We start from the raw sequence: 25,698 nt of genomic DNA on the forward strand, positions 1-25,698 counted from the left end.
TCTACCCACAACTGTCATTTTCCATTAGCACTACTCTCAGCCAGGCTGCTTCCTGGACCACTTTATTGCAAACACTTCCTAAGTGGTCTCCTTCATAGTCTTGTTCCCTTTTATAACAAGAGATGGTTTCAAAACACAAATGTGATTTTTATCAGTTCCCTCTTTAGTCTGCCGTTCTCTTAGGATGAGGTGTAAACTTGATATAAAATGTCTTTGAGATGGGACCCTGCAAACTGTGCCAGAAATTCCCTTTGCAGAGTAAATTTCCCCATCTTTAAACCTTTGTGTTTCATTGGAATTGCATTTTGGGATGCCTGGATGGCTCAGTTGGTTAAACGTCTGCCTTCGGCTCAGGTCATGATCCCAGGGTCCTGGGATCAAGTCCCACATCAGGCTCCCTGCTCAGCGGGGAACCTGCTTCTCCCCCTGCCTGTGGCTCCCCCTGCTTGTGCTCTCTCTCTCTCTCTCTCTCTCTGACAAATAAATAAATAAAATATTTAAAAAAAAGAAATTGCATTTCTTCTAGTTCCTTAAATACGCCACGCTCCTACCTCCCGGCCTTTGCACTGCTCTCTACATTTGTCCGGGACATTCTTCCCTCTCTTTGGCCCACCTCCATTTTTTCCTCCTGGTCTCCCCTGAGAGGTTACTCATTCTGTGAAGCCTTCCCTAACCCCCCTGAAAAATATCAGGTGTTCCTCTTTTCACTCCACTTCTCACTGTATCCATCACCATGTTGTGATTGCCGACATAACTGTCTGTCTCTCCTATTAGGTGTAGTTCAGTGAGAGCGGTGATGGTGCCTGTTACTTGTCAAGTAAACTTCCCATTCATTTGATGGTTTCCGTTCATTTTCTGTTCCCCATGGCCACCCTAGGTTTCATCTCCTAAGGAACAGGCTAACAGAAACAGTCCTTGCTCTTTACTCCTCACTGAGAAGTTTTGCTGATTATTCCCATCAAAGAACAGTGTCTGGTATGCAGATTTCACTTTTGAATGAATACATAAAACTTCCATTTATTAAGTTCTACTCGGCGCAAGACCCTATTCTGAGCCATTTACATTCATTAATTAATCTTCATTCAGTCACGAAGGAGGCATTATCACTACCTTCATTTTATGGATGATGAAAATAAAGCTCAGAAGGATTAAATAACTCACTCGAAGTCATGCTGGGCTAAGGGGTAGGGCAAAAATTCAAACCGGGTGCCTGAGCTCGCTTGTCTAACAGTGACACTGTACTCCCATTCTGATCACAGGGCAGGGAAAAGCAGAAACCTGCTCCGGAAGGCAGAACATGGAAGGAGATCAAAGGACGGCACCAAACCAGCTCATTATCACAAGAAAGATTCAAATAGGACCTGGACTGACAGTGAGTTGTTAGTCCTGGTTTAGTCTTGTCAGTCCTGATGAGTCAGTGGCTGACAGAATATGTCTCAGCTTGATGTGCACCTATTATTTGTAGCTATGTGTCTGTTTATTATATTGAAATAACCATGTTTAGTAAATGCCTACTACTTGCCAGGCATTTTGCATATGACCCTCTAATCTTTTGATGAAAGGATGAGATTAGATTGTCCAGCCTTGCAGATTATATATATATATAATATATAGTATCAGATAATAATATAATAATAATCAGATTATATATAATATATAGTACACATTAGCGTAAAACTTGAAATATGGTTTGTCAAGTCACAAAGATATCAGAGCTTATAGAATCTGAGATTTGCCAGATGCACTTGCATCCTCTACCTTCAATTCCTGTCTTTGAACAAATACATTCAGCATTCATTCAGTAAATGTTATTAAGGGTGAATTACGGACCAGGCACTGTGAAAGGCTTTGGGATATTTTGCCCCTGCCTAGCAACACTGTTTACAGTTTGTTCCATAAAATGCGTTCAGTTCTTCATAATCGATGCTGTTTCTTTCATATATTTGAGTAAAGAGCCCTCTTCAGGATAGTAGGGGAGTGGGGACCCACTCATACGCAAATGGGCAGACAAGGTCAGCCATGCCTTTCCCTACGGAGGAAGGAACAAGGTTTGTTCCCGTCAGCGTGTTCCTTAGGAGACAAAACCTAGGGTGGCCACATGTAGCAGAAAATAAACAAAAATTATCAATCAAACAGGAATTTTACTTGACCAGCAATGAAGAACTTATCTTGCTATGCTAAATCTTTGGATCTCCTACCTCCCACCCACCTCCCCTCTGGTGACCATCAGTTTGCTCTCTAGAGTTAAGAGTCTGCTTCTTGGTTTGCCTCTCTCTCTCTCTCCTTTTCCCTTTGCTTTTTGTTTTGTTTCTTAAATTCCATGTATGAGAGAAATCATATGGTATTCATCTTTTTCTGACTTATGCAATATATTTTTTAAAAAAATACATTCAATTTTTTACACTTTATTTTTAAATTATATGATCAACCTTTCATTGAACAAGTTTTGAAAGAGAAAAAGAGTGAGGAAGAGAAATTCACTTGTAATTCTACCATTTGGAGAAACCCCGTGTTAAAACTTTGTGATCTTCTATACTGTTTTTTTTTTTTTTTTTTTTTTGGAGCAGGGGGAAAGACAGGAGAATTACAAAAAATGGGATTATTTGATATCTTTTCCCTGTTTTTTACTTAGCGACATACTATGAGCCTATTTCCATCCATATCATTAAATATTCTTCCACAAAATTATTTTGATGGCTGTGTATTACTGCACTCAATGAAGGCACCATATTATTTATTTTTACCTGTAGTTCATTATTTTTTTAATCTTAACTTTGGAAGAGTGAATAATCTGTGAAGTTTTTAGAAAATACTGACATGTAGGTCTCACCTCCAAAGGTTCTGATTTAATTGGTGTGGGGTGCAGTCTAGGCAATGGGGATTTTAAAAGTTTCTCTAGTGATTTAAATGTGCAGCTAAAATAGAGAGCCCCTGACAGACAGGGCAGATAGGGGAACTGCTCCTGGAATGAGGCAGGTGTTCGTAAGTTCTCCGTAGTATTAACATAATCATTTTGAGTTGCTGAATGAACAGTGCAACTGATCTACTTCAGTTTGAATATACATGCAAAATTATTTTGTAACAAATAAAATTATTATAGGGCTTCGTTCACCAGAGTGTGTGCTCAAAGTTTTCTGTTAAGCCATACACAGTATACCATACTTAAAAATGGACCTTACTGATATAAAATCAGGTGGAAAGGATTTTTGAGCTAAACAACATAATAACCAAGCAATGTATTCTTCAATGAAATCTGCGTTGGTCAAATATGGTGTCCAGTGCTTGGCATATGATAGGCATTCAATTAATATTTTTTAAATGAATGATTACATTTAGTTGAATTTCATGAGAAGTCTGGAGATTTTATCTTTATGGCTCCATTAACTTTTTAATTTGAAAGGAATTAATTATTGTGCAATTTAGGAAAAAAAGATTTCTTTAAACATGCTGTAGATTGAGAAGAGTATTTGTTATATTTGCAAAATGGGATGAACTTGCAAGTATTTTCCCCCTTTTTTCCCCTCCCAAAAGAAGTCTATGTCCTTGAACATAAAATGCAAATAATCCCTGTGCTGTTAATTATCGACAAGTTGTCCCATTTGCAACCTAAGGAAATAAAGTAACAGATATCCCCATACACTAACAAAAGATTACTAATTAACAGGGCATTGCTTGAGAAAGGTATAAAAGAGTTACAGCATGATTTTCAATATTCTCCCCCCCCACCTTTGCCAACAACAAAATAGCAATGAAGTGGGTGGTATCAATTTCTTTAATTTTCCTACTAAATTGTTCTGAATCCAGAACAATGCATAGAAATGCATATGGAATAGGTAAGATATTTTGTGTTTTCTTTTTTGTCTTTTCTCTATATCAAAGTTCTTAAATTTGCATTTAATCATTTGTCCTGATTTATTTATACTTACTGTTCCACATGGAGGAAAAATATTTAATGGTGAATATCTTTAAATGAATGATAAACTTGTGACTTTACAAGAGGTTTACAAAATCATGGCAGTGCTTAACATTTTTTATGAATGGCTTATATAGTTAACATTGAATTAATGTTTTGTACATTATTTAATTGGTATACATATTAACTTTGAAATATGTGTATCTATATTATATCTCTATCTAGCTCTATATATGAGTCTATAATCCTGGTTCCTTTACCTACAAAACCCCCTCAGACTGGTAAAATAAGTAACATCTTTGTTCTTTACTTCCGAATAATGGACCATTATTTACTAAAGAAGAAACGGTGTGACTGGGATATAAATAGGCAAGTGAACTGTGGTGTAATCATGTTCAAAGGAGGACCGAAATGTTTTTTTTTTTTTAAAGATTTTATTTATTTGACAGAGAGAGACACAGCAAGAGTGGGAACACAAGCAGGGGGAGTGGGAGAGGGAGAAGCAGGCTTCCCGCGGAGCAGGGAGCCCGATGCGGGGCTCCATCCCAGCAGCCTGGGATCAGGACCTGAGCCAAAGGCAGACGCTTAACGACTGAGCCACCCAGGCGCCCCTGAAATGTATTTTTAATCCTCTGATTTCCAAGCCAATTAGAACATCGCAGTACAGGGGGAAACCAAACAATTGGATCTTAGTGCTAGCTCTACCATAAATTATTCTCATTAACTTAGCTATTCCTTAGTCTCCTAGTTTTCTCAAGTACAAAATTAAGGTGTTTGGATAGATGCTCCTTAATGTCTTCTCAGTTGTATGGTTCTAAAATTGTATAGTTCTAACTTAAATACAAAATTATATAGTTCTAAATTGTTCCAAAATTGTATAGTTCTAACTTAAACACAAACATTTCTGTGTAACAATGCTCATTCTCCTGGTGCAGTTGCCATTTCTCATGGAGTTTATTTTGCTTTTCAGCTTCCATTTTGGATTCTTCCCAATGTTCTGCAGAAATGAATTTAGTTGACCTGTAAGTTTTGCTCACATAAATGCACTTCAAATATGAAGCAATGATAATTTTAGTGGGGGTAATTAAATGAAGTTGGATAGCCCCATGAGTTCTGGAAAGTACAAAAGCAAATTGAAGACGTTTCTTATATTGAATATCAAATTGATATTGAAGAGGTTGAACTGTTGGCCCATGCCTTAGATATTAACCTCTAGATTCCTTGAAACTCCATGGGAAAAACCAAATCAGATTTTAGAAACTCAAGATCAGTATCAAATCAGTGGTGACCACCATCTATAAATGTAGGAATTTCCCACATCAATACCGATAGGTTGATATTACAGTATGCTCTATTCTGAATACTATGTAAATCCTAGTAGCAGATAATAGAAGTAAAACATTCTACTTTCTGTTATTTGTAGAGAGTGTTTTTCTTTTGAGTGCTGTCCATTCCATACTCCTGAAGTTTCTAATAAGGAATTTAAAGTAGTATGTTACTGCTACTACTTGCACCCAGAAACCTGTTAAAACAATTCTTTGGGTCAATCCATGAACACTGTCTTGGATCAGATCTTGATCACGCTGGGAGTCAATACAGGCAGAGGTTTAATGAGCAATTCTTTGCTTAAATTTAAAGCTATAGAATATAGATGTCCTCAGTTATAGCTACACTGCAGTGGGTAGGTGACCACAAAAGCAGGAACCACTCTTACGGGAAATCTACTTTGATTTTTTAATAGATATATGTGTATTTTAGGGGGACGGGGGCAAAAAACTGGCATTTCTTTCTGGATGACTAGAACCTAATTTCACATAAATTTTTAGCAAAAGTCACCCCCTAAACAGGTCACATAACAGAAAACCAAAACAAACAAAAACCACTCCTGAGCAAAAGCATTTGACATGTCTGTTCCTTAAGCATTCATATGTATTTTTGTTTCAGATCTACCATATTTTTTGCTCAGTTTGTTCAAGAAGCCACTTACAAAGAAGTAAGCAAAATGGTGAAAGATACACTGACTGTAATTGAAAAATCCACTGGCACTGTGCATCCTGTAGAGTGTTTAGAAAACCAGGTGAGAAAACAGGGATATGTTCATGAACAGGTAAAGATCCAATTTAAAGGTAAATTAAAACTCCCGAAGGAGAGCAGTATCAAGCAGAATCTAGTATTACTGCAATTTAGGGATATACTCTAAAATAATAATAATAATAATAACAACAATAATAACAATAATAATAATATCCCACTGTGATATTTGACCAAAGTTTAGCAGGCAGAAGAGCAGACACAGGGAAGACATGAGAAATACATTTAAATATTTGAAGAGCTGTTGCATGAAAGAGGAACTGGATTAACACTGAATTGCTGAGGAGGGCAGAAAAGAGTGGGTGCCTGCTGTAAAGAGACAATATAAGCATCGTGACTAAGAGCTCAGGTTCTGAAATTCGAGTATCTGGATGACCATGAACGTGTTACTTAACTTCTCTGAGATTTAGTTGCCTTATCTATAAAATAAGGAATAATAATAGCTTCCATTTCAGGGTTGTCATAAAGATAGATATAATAATAGTAATAGAAGGTACTTTTTATTAATCACACAACATGACAGGCATTATTCTAGAAAGTGTTACATACCCATTGATAATAAAAATATTTTATGACCTAGAACATAGCACTGATGAATCAGGTGGATGTCCAGTGAGCCAAGAAACCCTTGCTGGGCTCACTGGTAGAATACCCGCTTTGCCTACAAATATAAATTTATTAAATATTTACAATAATCCTAGCAGATAAATGCTATTCTTCCAGTTGAGGAAGCTGAAGCACAGAGAGGTAACTTTTTTAAGGGAGCCCAGAACCAGGATTTAAACTTAAAAGCCATCAGGCTCCAAAAGTACCACCTTTGGTGGCTTCGTTACCCTCTACGCTTATAGTGAATGTGAGGAACACAGCACGTACCGAGGGTTGCCAGGATTAGCAAACAAGCAATAACAAAATATGAAACTCACTTAAATTTGAATTTCAGTTAAACAATGAACTGTTTTTTAGTATATCTTAATGTAGAAGGTCAATAAATTATAGTTATTATTGTTTATTTTATCTCAGTGGAGAAAACTAGGAACTTTATAATGATCAGAGTGACCCAATTATGGGACAAAAGGCCCAAAGAATCTTCTGTCATGATGGAATTGATGAATGGCCAAAAGTCATTATATCTGGAATATTGTAGAGGAGATGCCCTTTTAAAGATATAAAATATTTTCCAACTCTGAAATTGATGATTTAATTAAACTCCCTGTTTTGCATCTTTATTTTTGGCTTATCTTGCTAATCTAAAAACATGTATAAATGAAGCAAAATACATTCTATATTGCAATTTTATGTCCAATGAGGGGTTCATGATAATGTTATAGGTTGATGATTTATCATTGTAAACTTAAAGGCATGATTTTTATGTGGATTGGGATTTGAAAGTCTTACTTAAAATTTCTAGGGTTTCCTAAATTTTAGCAGTTATAAAAGCTAAATAAAACTTTCCTGAGAAAAATGAAGCCTGTATTTCTCAGAGGCATTCTTTAGACTACTGGTGTCATCATCTGATTTTGGTAAAATTAAGGCAACAAAAGAAGTGGTTTATGTATTTTTTAAATAGCTTCTAGACATCATGGAGCCAAACTGCTGATAATATAAAAGGGAAAAATAAAATATTTCAAATATTTTTTGGGGGAAATAAAATACTGCATGGCCTTTTTAAGATAAAGTAATTTTGTCTAATAGTCATGTGTATTTCTCAAGGTTGGAAACCAAAATTCCATTTCCAAAAAGGCATGAAAGAAAGCTCTCATGGGCTGAAGTTAAATATATTGGGATTTGTATAGGGAATTGTTTTTTAATCTGTAGTTCTGATTTTGGATATTAGAAAACTTCTCATGTGTTTTACAGAATTTCAAAGTAAACTTAGTTGTCTTTCATTAAAAGCAAATCTTTCTTGGGATGCCTGGGTGGCTCAGTGGGTTAAGCGTCTGCCTTCAGCTCAGGTCATGATCCCGGGATCCTCTGATGGAGCCTGCTTGGGCTCCCGTCTCAGTGGGGAGCCTGCTTCTCCCTCTCCCTCGGCTCCTCCCCCAAGTTGTGCTCTCTCTCTCACTCGCTCACTCTCTCAAACAAATACATTTCAAAAACATACAAACAAACAAACACTAAAAAAATCCAAATCTTTCTTATAGCTATCTGTCTTTCTGGAAGAAATTTGCCATGAGAAGGAAATTTCTGAAAAGTACGGACTTTCAGATTGCTGCAGCCAAAGTGAAGAGGAAAGACATAACTGTTTACTAACACACAAAAAGGCTGCTCCAGCATCAATCCCACCCTTCCAAGTTCCAGAACCTGTCACCAGTTGTAAAGCATACGAAGAAAACAGGGATATGTTCATGAACAGGTAAAGATACAATTTAAAGGTAAATTAGAACTCCCGAAGGAGAGCAGTATCAAGCAGAATCTAGTATTACGGCAATTTAGGGATATACTCTAAAATATGGAGAAGTGGCAATAACGCTGCACCTGCTGAGGTCCTGCCCTGGGAAATTAGGTGAGCCATTTTAAGTGCAACTTTGTTTCCACAGCATGAGTGGTAGATGTGGTACAGACCACACACCAGACCCACCAGTTTTTCCCTTAGTCTCTTGAGATGTACATTTTTCCCCCTTTTAATCTTTCCATTTTAGCTTGCCTAAGAATATTTTAGTACCACACAAAGTGATTCCTTCTGGAGTCAAATATTTGGTGTTTCATGTTCACCGAAATGCCTGGAAATAAAAAAATTTTAGAGCTCCAGGAAGGTTTAAGGCTAGCAATTACCGAGCACTTAGGATGTTGTAGGACCATGTGTTCTTGGCACGTCTGATTGGGTTAATGATCATGACCTGCCTTTGAAGTCGTTTGTCCTTTTTCCTGTCATTCTTCCTCCCATTTTGCAGATGAGGAAACTGAGGTTTAGAAGGTTAAGATAATTCACACTGCGGGCTGAGGGCACAGTGCTAGTACATTCCCAAGCAGGGACTCGAACTCGGGTTCTCCGTTGGGGAATCCTATATCTAACTCTCCATCACGTCTGTCTTGCACGCTGCTCTTTTGCACGCCTGAGCCAGAGAAATAGAGGGCCTGCCCTTAGACCAGCTCTGCTATGGAGGTTGTCAAGGAGGATGATTCCATTCTGTACTGAAGAAGAAGAGAAAATAACAAACCTCCACCTTTCTGTCTTACTTAGTGGAGGTCTGGATTTACTGACCCCCCAAGCATGTCTGAGCGTGCTTATTGAAAAGGACACCTTGATAAGAATCATATTCAGCATTTCTGCCTATTTGGTTCTCATAATAAAATACGGTATTGGTGGTCAGATTGTTTCTCCCCCTGGGAATCTCTAGTAAGTAAAATTTTTCTCAGCGTGTGGAAAAAAATGTGGCTGTTTTCTGACTCTTTAAGCAAATTCTAGAGTCCAGTTTTAGCAGTAGTCCTATTTTTATATGTTTGCAAACCTTACAGCTCCTTTTCATTTCATAGGTACATCTATGAGATAGCAAGAAGGCACCCTTTTCTGTATGCACCCACAATTCTCTCTTTGGCTGCCCACTATGGCAAAATAATTCCACATTGCTGCAAAGCTGAAAATGCAGTCGAATGCTTCCAAACAAAGGTATTCTATTTGTATAGATATCTGAACTAATACTTTAATCTAGCTATGACTCATTAAAACCAAACAAAGTTAAAATTGGAAATATGCTTTGCATGCAGAATACCATGTTCAGAATTGAGCATATTTCAGCAGTCTGATATTCTTTGGGCTAAAACAGCCGGACTTGCTGCTTTGTATTCATTCCTTCGGCCAATAATTATTATAAGACTAAGGACGGGAGATTGGGGGTGGGGGGAGATGAAAGAAGACAGGGGTATGGGTGATAACATAAGCGAAAGAGAGGGGACTAAGAGGTGAAAGAAGATGTGGTAGGAGGAGCAGGAGGAGAAAAGGAGGTACGGAAGGAGGGAGAGGAGGAAAAGAAAACACATACTTTAAGCTCGTTATTTCTTTTGGTCCTTAGAACAAATTTGAGGTGTAAACATCATTATCTAACAAAAGGAAGCTTCGGTTTAGAGACGTGAGTAGCTTTCTTAGGTTTGGAGAGCTAGAATAACACCCACACGTAATCACTTGCCACCAGAAGTCCTACAAGAAAAACTTCCTAAGAACTGTGACTATTCCCAGAGTGTCAGGCTGTGACATTCTTTTTTTGTGATAAAGCAAACGTTTAAGAAATTATCAGGTTCCGATTTGTTTAAAAGTACAGTTGTTTACTCATTATCCCAAGTAAGAAAGTTATAATGTTCTTGTTTTGAGGTATTTGAAATAAATCTGTCTGGCTTCGATGTGTATAAACTAACCTAAAAGAAAGAAAGAATGAATAAAGTTCTGTACAAATAGAACACATCTATAATTTTAGTAAAATTTTTTATGGTTTGATGTTTTACCTGTATTGGTTGTTTTTCTAAATATTAGCACCTGCAAAGGAAAATACATCCTTTCCTGACAACTTGTTTCTTCTGTATCTAGACAGCATTGATTATAAAAGAATTAAGAGACAGCAGTTTGTTAAATCAACATATATGTGCAGTAATGAAAAATTTTGGACCCCGAACCTTCCGAGCCATGTAAGTTTAAGCGGTATCTAGGGAAGAAGGTGAGATCTGCAAAACGACCATTTTGCTGTTTGAGCTCATTTTTCTCATTGTCACTGTTGTAGAGAATGAAGGTTCCTTTGATGAGAGCTAATGCAATTACGATCATGAAATCCCAGGATTGGAAGGAAGCTAACTGAGAGTCTGCTGCTGAACACTTTTTAAAGCCTACTTAGTTTACCTCTGTCTCATATTCTATCTTTGTTGTTAGGATAAAGAGGAATACAAAAAAAACCCAGACAGTTAATCATCTAGCTCAACCTCTTCATTTTTACATGTAAATAAACTGAGACCCAGAGTGATGAAAGCCATTTACGCAGGACCACACTGCACGTCAGCAGAGCCCAGTTTTCTAGGTCCTGATCAGGATTTTTTTTCCTTACTGTCTGCTAGGTCAGTGATCTTGAACTGTCTGTCTCCTGACAGCTGAGACTGGGACACCAGATGTAAAAATCAGACTTACCAATGGTTGAAGGCGGTGCTACACGGCATGGCTGCCGCTAGCTACGTGCAGCTCCTGAGCATTTGAAATCTGGCTGATGTAAATGAGGAACCGTGCTCCAGGTGGAAAAGACATACCAGATTTTACAGACTTAGTATGAAAAAGAGAATGTGTAATATCTTCTTAATAGGTTTTTATGTTAATTGCATATTGAAATAACTTTTTTAAAGAATTTTTTAATTCACGTATAGTTGACACACAAAGTTACATTAGTTTCAGGTGCACAACGTAGTGATTCAACTTCTCTCTACCTTACGCTATGCTCACTGCAAATGTAGCTACCATCTGTCACCACCCAACACGATTATACCATCACTGACTCTACCCCCCATACCGTGCCTTTTATTCCCATGACTTCTTCATTCCCTAAGTGGAAGCCCGTATCTCCCACTCCCCTTCCCCCATGTTGCTCAGGCTCATGCTCATACCCCTTTTCTCTGGCAACCATCAGTTTGTTCTCTGTGCTTATAGGTCTGATTCTCTTTTCTGTTGGTCTACTCATTTGTTTTATTTTTTAGCTTCCACAGAAGAAGGAAATCATATGTTGAAAAGGTATTATTTTTGCTATATTGGGATCAAAACAAATATTATTAAGATGGATTTAACTGTTTCTTTTTTACCTTTGGATGTGGCTACTAGAAAATATGAAACTACGTCACTGGTTTAAAGTGCTCTTCAACTTTTATGATGAGACATTTCTAGTCGAGGAAAGTATCTGAGATGCTAATGGAAGAGTATTAAGTCCATGCATTCACAGTTTATTTATTTGTTTGCTTGGTAAATTGTACATTTAAACATACTATACACAGTGGAGATTTGGGATAAGGTTTGTAGTTGTGGAGTTAGTTCCACGACTGCCTGAAATTTTTTTCTTGGAATAGGTCAGATGTTGCTTTAACTACCTTCCAACGCTATTGGAAACGTAGATTGACTCATGAATTACTAACAAAATATAAATTAAAATATTATTATAATGACTATATTTATCATTTACTATCCATAAGTGATTACACTTAAATGTTACACATTCATAAAGAAAATCTACTCTTATCAGAAGCAGCAACACCACCAGTTGCTCTAGGGAGTAGGGCCTTCATCTAGACATCTCTTAAAATGTAAGGAAATATGTAGAAGTCACACGACTTTTCCCTTCTTACTTCCCTTTCGGGCCACACACTACGTGGCTTGGCGTGCTGACATGTCTGGATGTTTAGTCGGCTCTACTCTCTTGTCTCACTTCATTGATTTGCACACAGACACCCCTTCCTGTAGTCCCACAAATGTTTTTTTGTCCCAAGTAAAAAATGATTGTTATTCTCATGGAATTTTCTCTTTCTTACTTGTGTGTCCTTTTAATTTTTTCCTGCCCACTCACTAAGGTGATTCCAAACACCCAGCATCATAGATGAGCAGCGAAAAGATAGAGTTCATCCCAATTCACGGGAAAGTTGTTAAAGACGAATAAATCATGTCCAAACTATTTGTGGGGACAGGTCAATTTAGAAAGCCATTGCCATGAAAGATTGGGCTGGAACTGACAGGACTTAGAATGCTTTTCCTTTTCTTTTGGGACAGCAGGAACACTTCATTCAGTTCTTTCTCTTCGGAGCAGCAACTACTCTAATACTCTAAGTATTATTTAATGTTGGTAGATAACCAGGATTGACTTCTATTTCTTTCCCTCCTTTAGAACGGTTACAAAACTGAGTCAGAAGTTTTCCAAAGCTAATTTTACTGAAATTCAGAAACTGGTCCTGGATGTGGCCCACATACATGAGGAATGTTGCAGAGGAAACGTGCTGGAATGTCTGCAGGATGGGGTAAATAGGGGTAAAGAGTCTGCAGGATGGGGTAAATAGGGGTAAAGAGTCTGCAGGATGGGGTAAAGAAGTTCCACTAACTTCTCTTTCTTTTGCTCTCATTCTGAATGGGAGAAGGCCGTTTGAGTTGGTCGCAGGGTAGGGTAACTAGCTGGCTGAGGAAAGTCACAGACTTCTTGATAGTGAAACTGAAACCATCTTCTGTTGATCCTTTCACTTAAGAGATGTTCTCCTCTCGCGAGACAAGTGCCCCGTTCATTCATTCTTTCTTCTGAAGGAGATTGTAAATTCCACATAGGATCTTGGTGGGGGAGGGACAGACTCTTTTAACAAATTTGTTTTTCCATCCATTTATTATTTCATTTGACAAATATATATTGAATACTTTCTGTGTGCTAGACACTGTGAAGGACACTTGTTATGAAGGCACAAGCTAAGCTCAAGGAATTTATAGTCGGAGAGAGATGAGCCGCTTGGGGACTGTCTTCTGTTTACTGTTAATCTCCACAGGCTGACAGCAGGATGCCTGGCACACAGAAGGGGCTCTATTATATCTATCACATAGAGGTATCTATCATATGAATACAGCAAAATAGCACAAGAAACAACAAAAATAACACAAGAAACTGTTCTACAAGGTACAAAGCTAACACGCTAAAGAGAGGTGTGGATAGAGGGCTCTAGGAGAATTAAAAACCCAAACCCAAAAATCCCCAACACAGAATCCTCGAGCATGCCATAGTTAGTCACCATTTAAGCAGCATAGCATTCGTCTATTTTGGGCCAACCTTAGGCTTCTTTGATACTGTACCTGAGGCCGTCTATCCCCAAATTACTCCCTCTCCAGTCCCTGGTGAGACACCTTCTTCTCCAAGAAGGTTTAAAATTATTGCTCTTAGATATTCAAATGGCTCGAAAATCTAGTCTTGAACATGGTTTCCAAAAGATCGAACGTGAGGATAAAATGCTTATTTCAGCCGGTCCCTCTGCAGTTTGGCTGAAAGAGTCCTGGAAGGCAGCCGGAAGCTGGAGGCCTGAGGGGCACGGTCTCTGAGCACGGGCAGAAATCCTGGTGTAAGGAGCCTGGGGAGATTCCCAGAGACAGATTTCCGATTTCATTCATTTTTCCTTTTAAAAGTTTTTACCTGCATAGTAGGCACCATAATAAGAACTATTTTGTTTTTCTTTGAAGTTAGTTTTCTTGGTTTTAATCTACGATTTTACTAATTTCTATAGGCACTTAAAAAATTATTTTTCCATTTTTGGAGCTCATAACCACCCTTTTCCTTTAAAATGGCAAAATTAATTTCAGTATGGTATGTAAATTGATTTTAACGGCTGAATAATGCTTTCTAATTGTCCCTATTGAGAATGCATAGAATTTTTAGTCGCGTGACAGGGTTATGTAAGCTCGGCTTCATTCTGGCCACTTAGATGAGCTGCCATGTCATTATCTATAGCCTGCCCTCTGGAGGCCACAGTGGGTCACTGCAGATTGTTCTGTTAACGATGGAGCAGAAAGTTTGCTCTCCGTATTAGGACGTCAACAGTGAACGTCCAGTAGCAAATTTCAGTAGTCATAGAAAGATATATACCAATGTGCATGTCATTTGGTTTGGAGCGTATATTTCTCTCTTGTTTTAAAAATCTTCCCTATACAATAAAATAGGTTTTAGTTGAGTACTATGAAAGGAAGAATTGAACAAACAGGGGTAAGTGAAAAGGAGTGAGGAAAGGCAGACTAGGGAGAAAGCACTAAAATGGGAGACAAAGTAAAATGCCTTCTTTCTGTTCCTTCCTTAGTTCTTTGCTTCCCTCCCCCTTCCTTCTCTCCCTTCTCCCCTTCCTCCCACCGTTCAATCCTCTCTCCCTCCCTTCCTTCCTAGAATTGGCCCTGAAGTCCCACCTTAAAGAATAAACCTTTAAAACTTATACTTCATTTTTCCTATTACAGGAAAAAATTATGTCCTACATATGTTCTCAACAAGATATTCTGTCAAGCAAAATAGCAGAATGCTGCAAATTGCCCATACTTGAACTTGGTCAATGCATAATTCATGCAGAAAATGATGACAAACCTGAAGGCTTATCTCCAAATCTAAATAGGTTTTTAGGAGAAAGAGATTTCAACCAATTTTCTTCAAGGGAAAAAGATCTTTTCATGGCAAGGTAACACACTCGGTAAATGTATGTTCACATAAGTAAAGATTAGGATGTAGTTGACAGCTTTGTGTGGCTGACATGGGGAATGATAGCTATGGTTTTTGAGCTCAGTATGTGAGGGTGATACTAGAATGTAGAGTCAAAATATATTAAGCAGGTAAGTAGGGAATAAGGAAATGGGATCTATCTTATACTGAGGAGACTTCCACTATATTAACTGAAGTTATATTTTATTTTGTATCAATTTCTCTGGGATCAGAAGCATTGTCATCTTTGTATGGATTACTCATAGAAAGACCACCACTGAGCTTCCAAATAAGATCCGAGTATTTTGTGATAAGAAGGGCTCATGGTTAAGAATGTGCTTTTTCACTGTGCATGTTTTAAGAACTCTCCCAAAGTGTAACTCAATAGATAATGGTAGATAGAAGGGCTTTTATTAGAACTGTTTATTTGCTATTTATTTAATGTACGTTTTATTTTTGTAAGAAAATCAAAACATACGTTGAGACACTTGCAGTATAGTAGCTAATTGTATCGATATAATTGATAGCACATGTTCTCATTCTGTTTGCCTTTAAGGGAAGCAAGCAGTCAAGTTAATACATTGCCCTTTATTGTACAGTGTGTATCTATGGACACCATCAGAGGAGAGATTTTTGCAACTCTTAGGATATTATGCCTAATGATCTCCAAGGGTCTTTATAAATTTAAGAGTCTGGTTCTAATGTAAGAATGAATATAATGGCCCAATTTTCTTTTTAATATTCCCTAAGGATATCACTCTATCGTTGCTTTCAGATTGGACATTCACACATCGTTTGTTAAATAAAATTACGCAGACAGGAACAAAGTCCAGATTGAAGAAACCTGCACTGGCAATTTATTGGTGGCAGAACTAAATATGACTTACTTCTGTGACTTGGAAATACAATTAGGACATCCAAGAATTATCTTGGATAATTGACCCACCCACACGTCCAATGCTAATTGCTTAACAGAAACAGTTCTTCACTTAGAAAAGTTCTTTGCAGTAGAAATTTTCTCAGCTGAGAATGATCTTCCCCCAGATCTTTATGTAGCTTCCTTCACCCAGGTTCTGTTCCAAAGGAGTGGTCCAAAGAGACATTTCTTTTTTTTTTCCCCTTTAAATTTTTTTATTGTTATGTTAATGACCATACATTACATCATTAGTTTTTGATGTAGTGTTCCATGATTCATTGTTTGTGCATAACACCCAGTGCTCCACGCAGAACGTGCCCTCTTTAATACCCATCACCAGGCTAACCCATCCCCCATCCCCCTCCCCTCTAGAACCCTCAGTTTGTTTTTCAGAGTCCATCGTCTCTCATGGTTCGTCTCCCCCTCCGATTCCCCCCCCTTCATTCTTCTCCTCCTGCTACCTTCTTCTTCTTCTTCTTTTTTCTTAACATATATTGCATTATTTGTTTCAGAGGTACAGATCTGTGATTCAACAGTCTTGCACAATTCACAGTGCTCACCATAGCACATACCCTCCCCAATGTCTATCACCCAGCCACCCCATCCCTCCCACCCCCCACCACTCCAGCAACCCTCAGTTTGTTTCCTGAGATTAAGAATTCCTCATATCAGTGAGGTCATATGATACATGTCTTTCTCTGACTGACTTATTTCACTCAGCATAACACCCTCCAGTTCTATCCACATCGTTGCAAATGGCAAGATCTCATTCCTTTTGATGGCTGCATAATATTCCATTGTATATATATACCACATCTTCTTTATCCATTCATTTGTCGATGGACATCTTGGCTCTTTCCACAGTTTGGCTATTGTGGACATTGCTGTTATAAACATTGGGGTGCACGTACCCCTTCAGATCCCTACATTTGTACAAAGAGACATTTCTTAACGAATGCTGTCAATCAGGAGTCACTTTTCCCCTTCTGTTGTATCTTCTCTTCATTGATTTATCACCACCTGAATTTGATGATGTATTTCTTGCTTATTCAATTCTGTATGCTTTATTTATTCAATAATGTATGCTTTTAAGAGGTCAGGCATTTTATCTTATACATTATTGAATCCTTCCTGCTTAGAGAAATGCTTGCATAGAGTCGGCACTGGAAAAACATTTGTTGAATGAATGACTGTGAAGCTCATAATTGAAAAACCCAGGTGAAGAGTGCAGAAGAAAACAAAATACCATTTTAAAACAGTTGGAGGAATTGTTATTTGTATTAATGGTTTTACCATGCATATAGTTCAAGTCATAATTTGATTTCCAGGTTTATGTATTTGAATTTTAACTTTTGCATGCCATATAACACAGGAATAAATTGTCTCTTAATTCCAATAACATGGTATATTTTCCACACATATTCCAGATTTACTTATGAATATTCGAGAAGACATACGAAACTTGCTGTCCCAGTTGTTTTAAGAGTCGCTAAAGGATACCAGGAGTTATTGGAGAAGTGCTCCCAGTCTGAAAACCGTCTTGAATGCCAGGATAAAGGGGTAAATTGCTCTAGCTTTAGGGAGAGTCTGAAAAACTGCTGTAATGGATATTATCCATTAAAAATACTGTTTTTTTTTGAGAGCATCTAGTTATTAACTAGTAGCTAACGAGTTATATCTATTGAGTAGTCATCTAGATATTAAGTAGTTATTAACTAGTAGTCAACAACTAGTGGCCTACTTTAGAAGTAAAAATGTTAACCAAAAGTTCCTTGACAGAAAAAAAAATAATATTCATTGTTGAACAGTTCCAGAAAAGCAGGAATTTATACAGAAAGAACTATAGTCCTTTATCCAAAGATTGAATTCTGTGTGATTCACAAAATTTTAATCTCCCCAAAGTCCATTTGCTTTAATTCTCACAATTCACACTTTATTATCCTTAGTATTAAAAAACCTCTAAAATTGTTTTTTCTAAGATTAGTATCATAATAGAATAATGTATTATTGATCAATTTTTACAAAGTTTTGTGTTCAGGAAGAGAAAAAAGTATGTAATAATGCTTGTATTTTCAGGAAGAAGAATTAGAGAAATACATCCAAGAAAGCCAAGCATTGGCAAAGCGAAGCTGTGGCCTCTTCCAGAAGCTAGGAGAATATTACTTACAAAATGCGTATGTTTTTTGTTTTTTGTTTTTTTAAACAATATTCTTAGTGATTTAAAATGACGAAATGGTGAGGGAAATAGCAACCTAAATTAGTCACCCAACACTACTCTAGTTTCAGCCCCTGTTTCAGATTGGAAATCAGTGTAATCTGTTCACCCAGTTTCCCTTGGGAGAAGGTGAGGATCCCCATTTCCGTCTTTTAGGGAGGAAGAAGAATGATTTGTGAAGGTCTGATCTTTGGTACTGGCCTTGGCTTCCCCAAATCATGCAGATTCTTGCAGAAAAGCTATTTATTCTGTTGCAGTCTGTCATCGTCAAAACATGGAATAGATCAAAATTACAATCAGTGAAGCTTTGAGGTTGGGAATAGAATTCAGCCTATCATCCAGCGTTTGTTTGTGATACGTTGATAGAATAGAAGTACAGGGGGTGGTTGTTAGAGTAAATGCATCTCGAAAGGTGGTCCCAGTACCATGTGGATAAAGCAAATGAGCTGACTTCATGGCTTCTGATACCAAAAGAGGGTCTTTGAGGAGTGAGGAGTCTCAAAACTCATGAATGACTCAGGACTTGGTGAAAAATGCTTCTTCCAGGTTTCTTGTTGCATACACAAAGAAGGCCCCTCAGCTGACCCCACCTGAGCTGATGGCCTTCACCAGGAAAATGGCAACCGCAGCAGCTACTTGTTGCCAACTCAGTGAGGACAAACAGTTGGCCTGTGGTGAGGGAGCGGTGAGTGTTTTGTTTAGTCCCATTGTTTCTGTCCCATGTGGCTTGAAATCGTCTCATGATTCCCACCTAGGGCAAATGGTAAAAACCACTGTGGAGATGGTTTTACCAGGCTTGTTCAACTCATTACAGTTGGAGAGGGCATGAACTCAGCTCTGAACAGTTGGCATGTGGCTAGGCCACCTGTCCTAGAATGGCTGGTGGGAGTGCGGCTGGTGTATCCAGCACTGTCTGAGCAAGATTTATGGATGGGAAAGGTACAACAACCAACAAGTCGTTCAATTCATGATGTCTTCTTTTTGTTCACTATATACTTTGTTGTTAAAAAGAAGAAGAAAAAGAAAACCAAGGAGTGAGCCTACTGGACTTCAAACTCCCCTACACCTCGAGGCCCTGCATCTCACCAGCCACCTTTCCTAAACCAACATGGAGACCATCACTTCACCCTAATAACAACATAGCAATTCTTCAGGATTATGATAAAGACCCACACTGCACTTCTTTTAAAAAATGTATTCTCTCATTTAACGATTATACTACTCCCTTTTGAAGTGCCCCATTATCATCTTCATTTTATAGATAGAGAAAATGAAGCTCAAAGAAGTTATGTTAGGACCAATGTCTCCCAGGTAGGAAATGGTGGGGCTGATATTTGAATGCATATGCACCTCTTTCCAGAGCCCAAGCTCCAGCACCCAAGGCCATACCTTCTTCAGAATTTCCTTGCTTGTCTCACACACCTCCACTGCTGCTATTATCCCCCTGCATCTAGTTCACCCACGTATCTGAGTTACGCCATTGTGCACCCATGAGCACTGGCTTTGGTCTAATGGACGCAGTGAAAAGAATGTGAATTGAGTTAAAAAAATAGAAAGCTTCACTTCTGAGAGATGAAAATTAGTCATTTTATTTTCAGCCGTACTTACATATTTGCCTTTTGTAGTATAATCTTACTATATTAGGGACATTTTCCCCCTTTAACAAGGTAGAGAATATAGAGCAGGGTAAGTCCTTCTGAATAATAACATGACTTTCTAGTTAGTAATGCCAGTCATCTTTCTAATGTCACTAGCATCACATGTAAGACTACAGGCTGAATTTTCTTTCATTATTTTTTCCCTTAAAATCACAATTGTGAACAAAGTTGTACATTTGTTGTTTCCCTTTTCCTCTTTTTCCTTTTTCTGATGCTGAGGACTTATTTGCCAGCTAGTAATCGTGTCTTGGAATTTTCCACCAAAAGTTAGGAGTGAAAGGATTCCTGTGATTCAGCATCGTCTTCATCATTTATTGAATTCCACACATTGAGAGGCTGCAGGGACATAGGATGTTGTGACAGATCAGAAGTGTAGGTTCTGGAAGGCTCCTGCCCACATCCTCATCCCACTTTCACCACTTGTTAGTCGCGTCACTCTGGAAAGCGAGTTATTTCTCTAGGCTTCAGCTTTTTCATCTGACATTTGGGAATAAGAATTGTTACCACCCACACTGTCTTAAATGAGGTAATCCTTGTAACTCATTCAGCACTGGCCTGATATATACACACAAAACCTGTTGACCCTTATTACAAGTTATTGCTAGGTGTTTAAGAAATATCTCTGTCATGTGGGAGGTAGGAGGATTTTACATGAGGAAAGCCTTAAGACACACACACACACACACACACACACACACACACGCACACACTTTGGCCTTCTTTCTTTTCTTTTTTATTTTTCAGATTTATTTATTTATTTTAGGGGGTGGGGAGGCGCAGAGGGAGAGAGAATCTCCAGCAGACTCCGAGCTGAGCACAGAGCCATAGATGGGCTGATCCCAGACCCTAAGATCATAACCTGAGCGGAAATCAAGAGTCAGACTCTTAACCGACTGAACCACCCAGTGCCCCGGCCTTACTTCTTTTCAGTTAGGATTATATATTAGCTGTATGCATGCATGTGTGTATGTATGTATGTATATGAATGGGTTAGGCTTGTGCTATTCTTACCTTCAGAAAGTGATTCTCTGGATCCGCAAAATAAAATAGAAAGCTCAGCTAGATATACATAAGAAATTTAAGCCATGTATTGATTTCCTAGGTCAGGGCAGATAATTTTGTCCCCTTTGGAAGTAGGTGTGTAAGTGGAAGTGTATTTCAAATAGCTGACAGAACTAGCTGAAAGGACCATCTTCAACATTATCGATGGAAAATCTGCCACTAAATGGTGAGGTTTATCCCAAACAAATGGGTAAAAAAGAATCTGCAATGTGGCAACACACGACCCTACACAGGTAGCAGATTTTTCTGTAATATTTATAAATTACTGGACATTAAAAATCGCAGTGATTCTCCGGAAACCTGAATCAACTTAGTGGCTAATGCCGAGTTGCTTTGCTGTCTTCTTTCTCATTCTCCTAACCAGGCTGACCTTATTATTGGACAATTATGCATCAGGCACGAGGAGACTCCTGTAAACCCTGGTGTTGGCCAGTGCTGCACTTCTTCATACGCCAACAGGAGGCCGTGTTTCAGCAGCTTAGTGGTGGACGAAACATACACCCCTTCACCCTTCTCTGCTGACAAGTTCATCTTCCATAAGGATCTGTGCCAAGCTCAGGGTGTAGCACTGCAAAGAATGAAGCAACAGTAAGAAATTGTCATTTGCTAGCATGGAGAAGACCAACAACACTAAATAGTAGTTGAGATTTCTGCCTTACACACCCAACAATCTTGGGCTCATTAGGAGAACATTGTTGCCCCAAAGCACTGAAAGTGGCTTTTAAAATAGTTTTGTCTCAGTGTCTTCACAGCCTGCTTGGAACACAGGTCTGGAAAAATTCACAAGGGCAGACGATTTTTTGTTTGTAACAATAGTCTCCATTGTAACTATTGTTGTGATACATGTTGGGACTGAGGGAAAGCGGGCAATCTATTTTGGAGAATTGGGATATGTCTTGGCAGTAAGTTTGGGTATTTCCATTCCAAAACACTAGAAAAACACCATTGAGCCTTTTTTCACACTGTTTACTTTTTGAAGAGAATAACCATAATATTTGATTCAACCATGAAATATGGGTGTTATGAGATGGAATGCACATTTCAGTTCATTGTGTGGGGCATCCTGTAATGGGGTGATGGTAATCCAAGTCAATGGAACTTATGTTCTCCAAATTCCCATGCATTTTAATACCCACTTGCTTTGGAAATGGTCTTCCTTCATTTCGGAAAACCTGTTCTTCCCTTTTCTGTTGTCACAATCTGTGTCATGTTCTGAGGTACAGTTAGAATGCTGCCTCCTCTGACAAGTCTTCCTCCCTATTCCCCGGTCAACATCAAATCCCATATGAAAGTGTTGCTAACTGAGTAGCTCAGATGATTGGTGGAGCCAGTGCTCAGGTAACGGTGTGATAATTATGGATGGCAGGGGTTTGGAAATCTGGGCCTTTGAGTATGGATAGGATGTACTCTAGAGTGGAGAACTGGAAAGGATATTCCAGGTAAGTAAGAAAAAGACTGTATCTTACTACACGTAAGCACGGTGGAACTATAAAATCATGTTTCATCTATAATCTGCACAAATCCAGACCAGTAGAACACCTGTCTATTTCTAGCCTCAGTCTTTCTGATGAAGGCACTGGACAGAGTAGGGGTTGTGAGTCTGGTGATGGGTTGATGGAGTAAGGTTTGGGGGCAGAGGGTTGAGAGGGCCCTAAAAATTCTCCACTAGGAAGGCTTTAGAAAAATACTTTTGCATAACAGATTTCTCTTTTATTTTGTTTAAATTATAGATTTCTCATTAACCTTGTGAAGCAAAAGCCACAAATAACAGAAGAACAACTTGAGGCTGTCATTGCAGATTTCTCTGGTCTACTGGAAAAGTGCTGCCAAGGCCAAGAGCAGGAAGCCTGCTTTGAGGAAGAGGTATGTGCAGCTCATTTTCACATTCGAAATCCTTGGGAGGGCCTTTTCTGTAATGCATAATGAAAAGAATATTCCACTAATCTATAACTTGAAAATAATGCCAGAGAGATTTAAATTTATTTAGAAATAGATTAAAAGATTTTATGATATTTAAGAAATAGTCCCAATTTTCACACTAAATGTTAGGAAGAAGCATAATTTTCAAATATGTTAAGAGAATTAGTAAGTTTGATTTATTTCCTGGTAGAGAGAACTATAAAGTGAATATGTAATTAACTGAAGATAATTTAGACAGTTTTTGGCCTAAAAACTGATCAATTCAGCTAAATGGATTAAGAGGACTTAATAGCAAATTAATTGTGCAAACAAGATATTGGGGGAATATTTATAAAAATATTTTTAAACTCATTTAGGAGCATACCTTGGTATTCCAACAGACTAGTAATTAGGAATTATCTTAATCTTATTATTTAGCAATTTTAACTGGATTTATAATTGGCTACATTTAGTAAGCCTTTATGTTACTCAATATATTTGAATATAGCATCATTATAATTTTATTTATTTTTTAAAATATTTTACTTATTTATTTGAGAGAGAGAGAGAGCACAAGCAAAGGGAGTGGCAGAGGGAGAAGCAGGCTCCCCACGAGCAGGGAGCCCGATGTGGGGCTCCATCCCAGGACCCCGAGATCATGACCTGAGCCGAAGGCAGACGCTTAACCGACTGAGCCACCCAGGCGCCCCGCATCATTATAATTTTAAAAGATATCCTATAATTCTGCCTTTTTGTCAAGTGTACATTTACCAGTATATGTCTGTGTTTTTAGTAGAAGAGGGTGGGACACCGATAACCAAATCAGATAAAACAAAACTGATAAAATAGGTTTGATGCAAACCATTTCTGATATATATGCTACAAAAAGAAAAATGTCCTTTGATGAGAGAAGACATTCATTTAGATATAGAGATCATTAGCACATAGTGGCTATACTTTCTCTGCAAACCTTCCAGTTGCTATGACTAACATGTGGAGGAAGGTGAGGGGTGTGGTGATGATTGGTCACAATCTGGAGATTGGCATAGGAAGAACACACTATCTATATTGTAGGGGTGAGTGGATTCTTTTTTCTCTGACTTCCATTGTCCCAGCTTGTTGGCATCAGAGATGTACTTGAATTCACCCCTAGATAGTGGAGAGTTAACTGTATAACTGACACAGTCATCCATCTCTTCGTCTGCTGATTCTTATTTGTTTATATTTTTCAGGGTCCAAAACTGATTGCAAAGACTCGTGCTGCTTTGGGAGTTTAAATTACTTCAGGTAACAAAAAATTCAGACAAGGATAAATATAATGATCATTCTCCCAAAGTACTGATCCATAGTGAAATATGTCCTGAGACCTACCATTAAATTCTTTTTTTTTTAAGATTTTATTTTTATTTACTTGACATAGAGAGAGGGAACACAAGCAGGGGGAGTGGGAGAGGGAGAAGCTGGCTTCCCGTGGGGCTCCATCCCAGGACGCTGGGATCATGACCTGAGCCGAAGGCAGACGCTTAACCAACTGAGCCACCCAGGTGCCCCCATTAAATTCTTTTCTTAAAAAATAAATGCAATGCAGCAGAAAGTTTATTTTAAAAACACTGGAACAAAGTTGTGTCCACCATGGTAAATCAGTGACTCAACAACCTCAAAATTCTCTTAGGTTATTTCTTTTTAGGTTATTTCTAAGGTTTCAGCGAATGCCATCAGAAGACCTTCCCTTCTACTTAGTATTTCCCTGATGTAAAATAATAGAACCAGTTACCTTCTGCACCCATTCATTGAATCGGTACTTAACATGTTTTTGTTCTTATTACAGGGGGAATAAAAGAAGACAAAATAAGTCTTTATGGTTTGGTGTGAATCTTTTCCTTTAATTGTAACTGAGATAGTGCTTTTTGTGAATTAATGAAATGATGAAGACTTTAATGTGAGATTTCTCTATCACATAAATAAAGTATCTCCAAATTTTTCCTTTTTTCCTAGCCTGCTTATTTATGAAAGTTTATAGATGACCTTTAAAAATAGTTATGTATACCATTCTCTGAAGCAGATTCTGATAAAACAACATTGGGTCTTGGTTGTTATAGGAGATTAAAGCCACTCAAGGATGGATTTACAACCCTAAAGGCTAGATGCCTTGGTGCACTAAAAAGATGTTCAAGTTAAGCACTGTGATGCCAGGGCACTTTGCTCATTAAGTGACCACTTATGTATTAGAACAGATACACTGGAGATGAAAAAAGAAATTATTATGCTTTTATGGGATCCATCAAGAATGATACTACTAAAAATTTAACATCTACTTTTTTTCTCCATCTTGTTCAGTTCTTTATTCACAGACATTTTAAATATAAGTAAGGGTTTATTGTAGTTGTTTTGATGAAATATTAATATATTTAGCCGTCGATTTTTCTTAGTTCACAAGTATTTATTGAGCACTCACTGGGTACAAGTTCCCATTCTGGGTGCAGTCACTGTCCTCCAGGTGCTCCAGTCGAGAAGAAAGCAACTAATAGCAACGCAACGAGATTATGGTCACCATAGAGGTGGCAACAAATTGTGGAGCAAATCAGTGGGTAGATGAGGCCAGTTCTGCCTGGGGAAAGGTTCACACTGAAAGAGAGACTTTAAGAAGAACCTTGAAAGACGAGTGGGCATTTGTCAGTTCACGTAAAGGAGAAGTCCAGTTCATTAGAGAGGAAAACATAGCCTATGACAAAACACAATAAATGGTTTTAGGGCAGTACTAGGTGGATAGGAAGGGTATAGATCCAGAA

The 25,698-nt window shown here is 38.1% G+C and overlaps 1 protein-coding gene across 1 annotated transcript; it reads left to right on the forward strand.

The window, feature by feature from the left end:
* Nucleotides 1–3,748: 3,748 nt before the first annotated feature.
* On the forward strand, nt 3,749–24,853 carry AFP (alpha fetoprotein). The gene is made up of 15 exons (XM_025887640.2): nt 3,749–3,833; nt 4,884–4,935; nt 5,858–5,990; nt 8,146–8,357; nt 9,479–9,611; nt 10,524–10,621; nt 12,841–12,970; nt 14,925–15,139; nt 17,503–17,635; nt 18,152–18,249; nt 18,837–18,975; nt 21,375–21,598; nt 22,741–22,873; nt 24,142–24,196; nt 24,738–24,853. Exons 1-14 carry the CDS (start codon nt 3,749–3,751, stop codon nt 24,184–24,186), a joined length of 1,830 nt encoding a protein of 609 aa, XP_025743425.1. The 3' UTR covers nt 24,187–24,196; nt 24,738–24,853.
* The last annotated feature ends 845 nt before the right edge of the window (nt 24,854–25,698 follow it).

This window comes from Callorhinus ursinus, unplaced genomic scaffold, assembly GCF_003265705.2.
Source record: "Callorhinus ursinus isolate GAN/ISIS: 27379988/994484 unplaced genomic scaffold, GSC_fseal_2.0 scaffold4, whole genome shotgun sequence".
Lineage (NCBI taxonomy): Eukaryota > Metazoa > Chordata > Mammalia > Carnivora > Otariidae > Callorhinus > Callorhinus ursinus.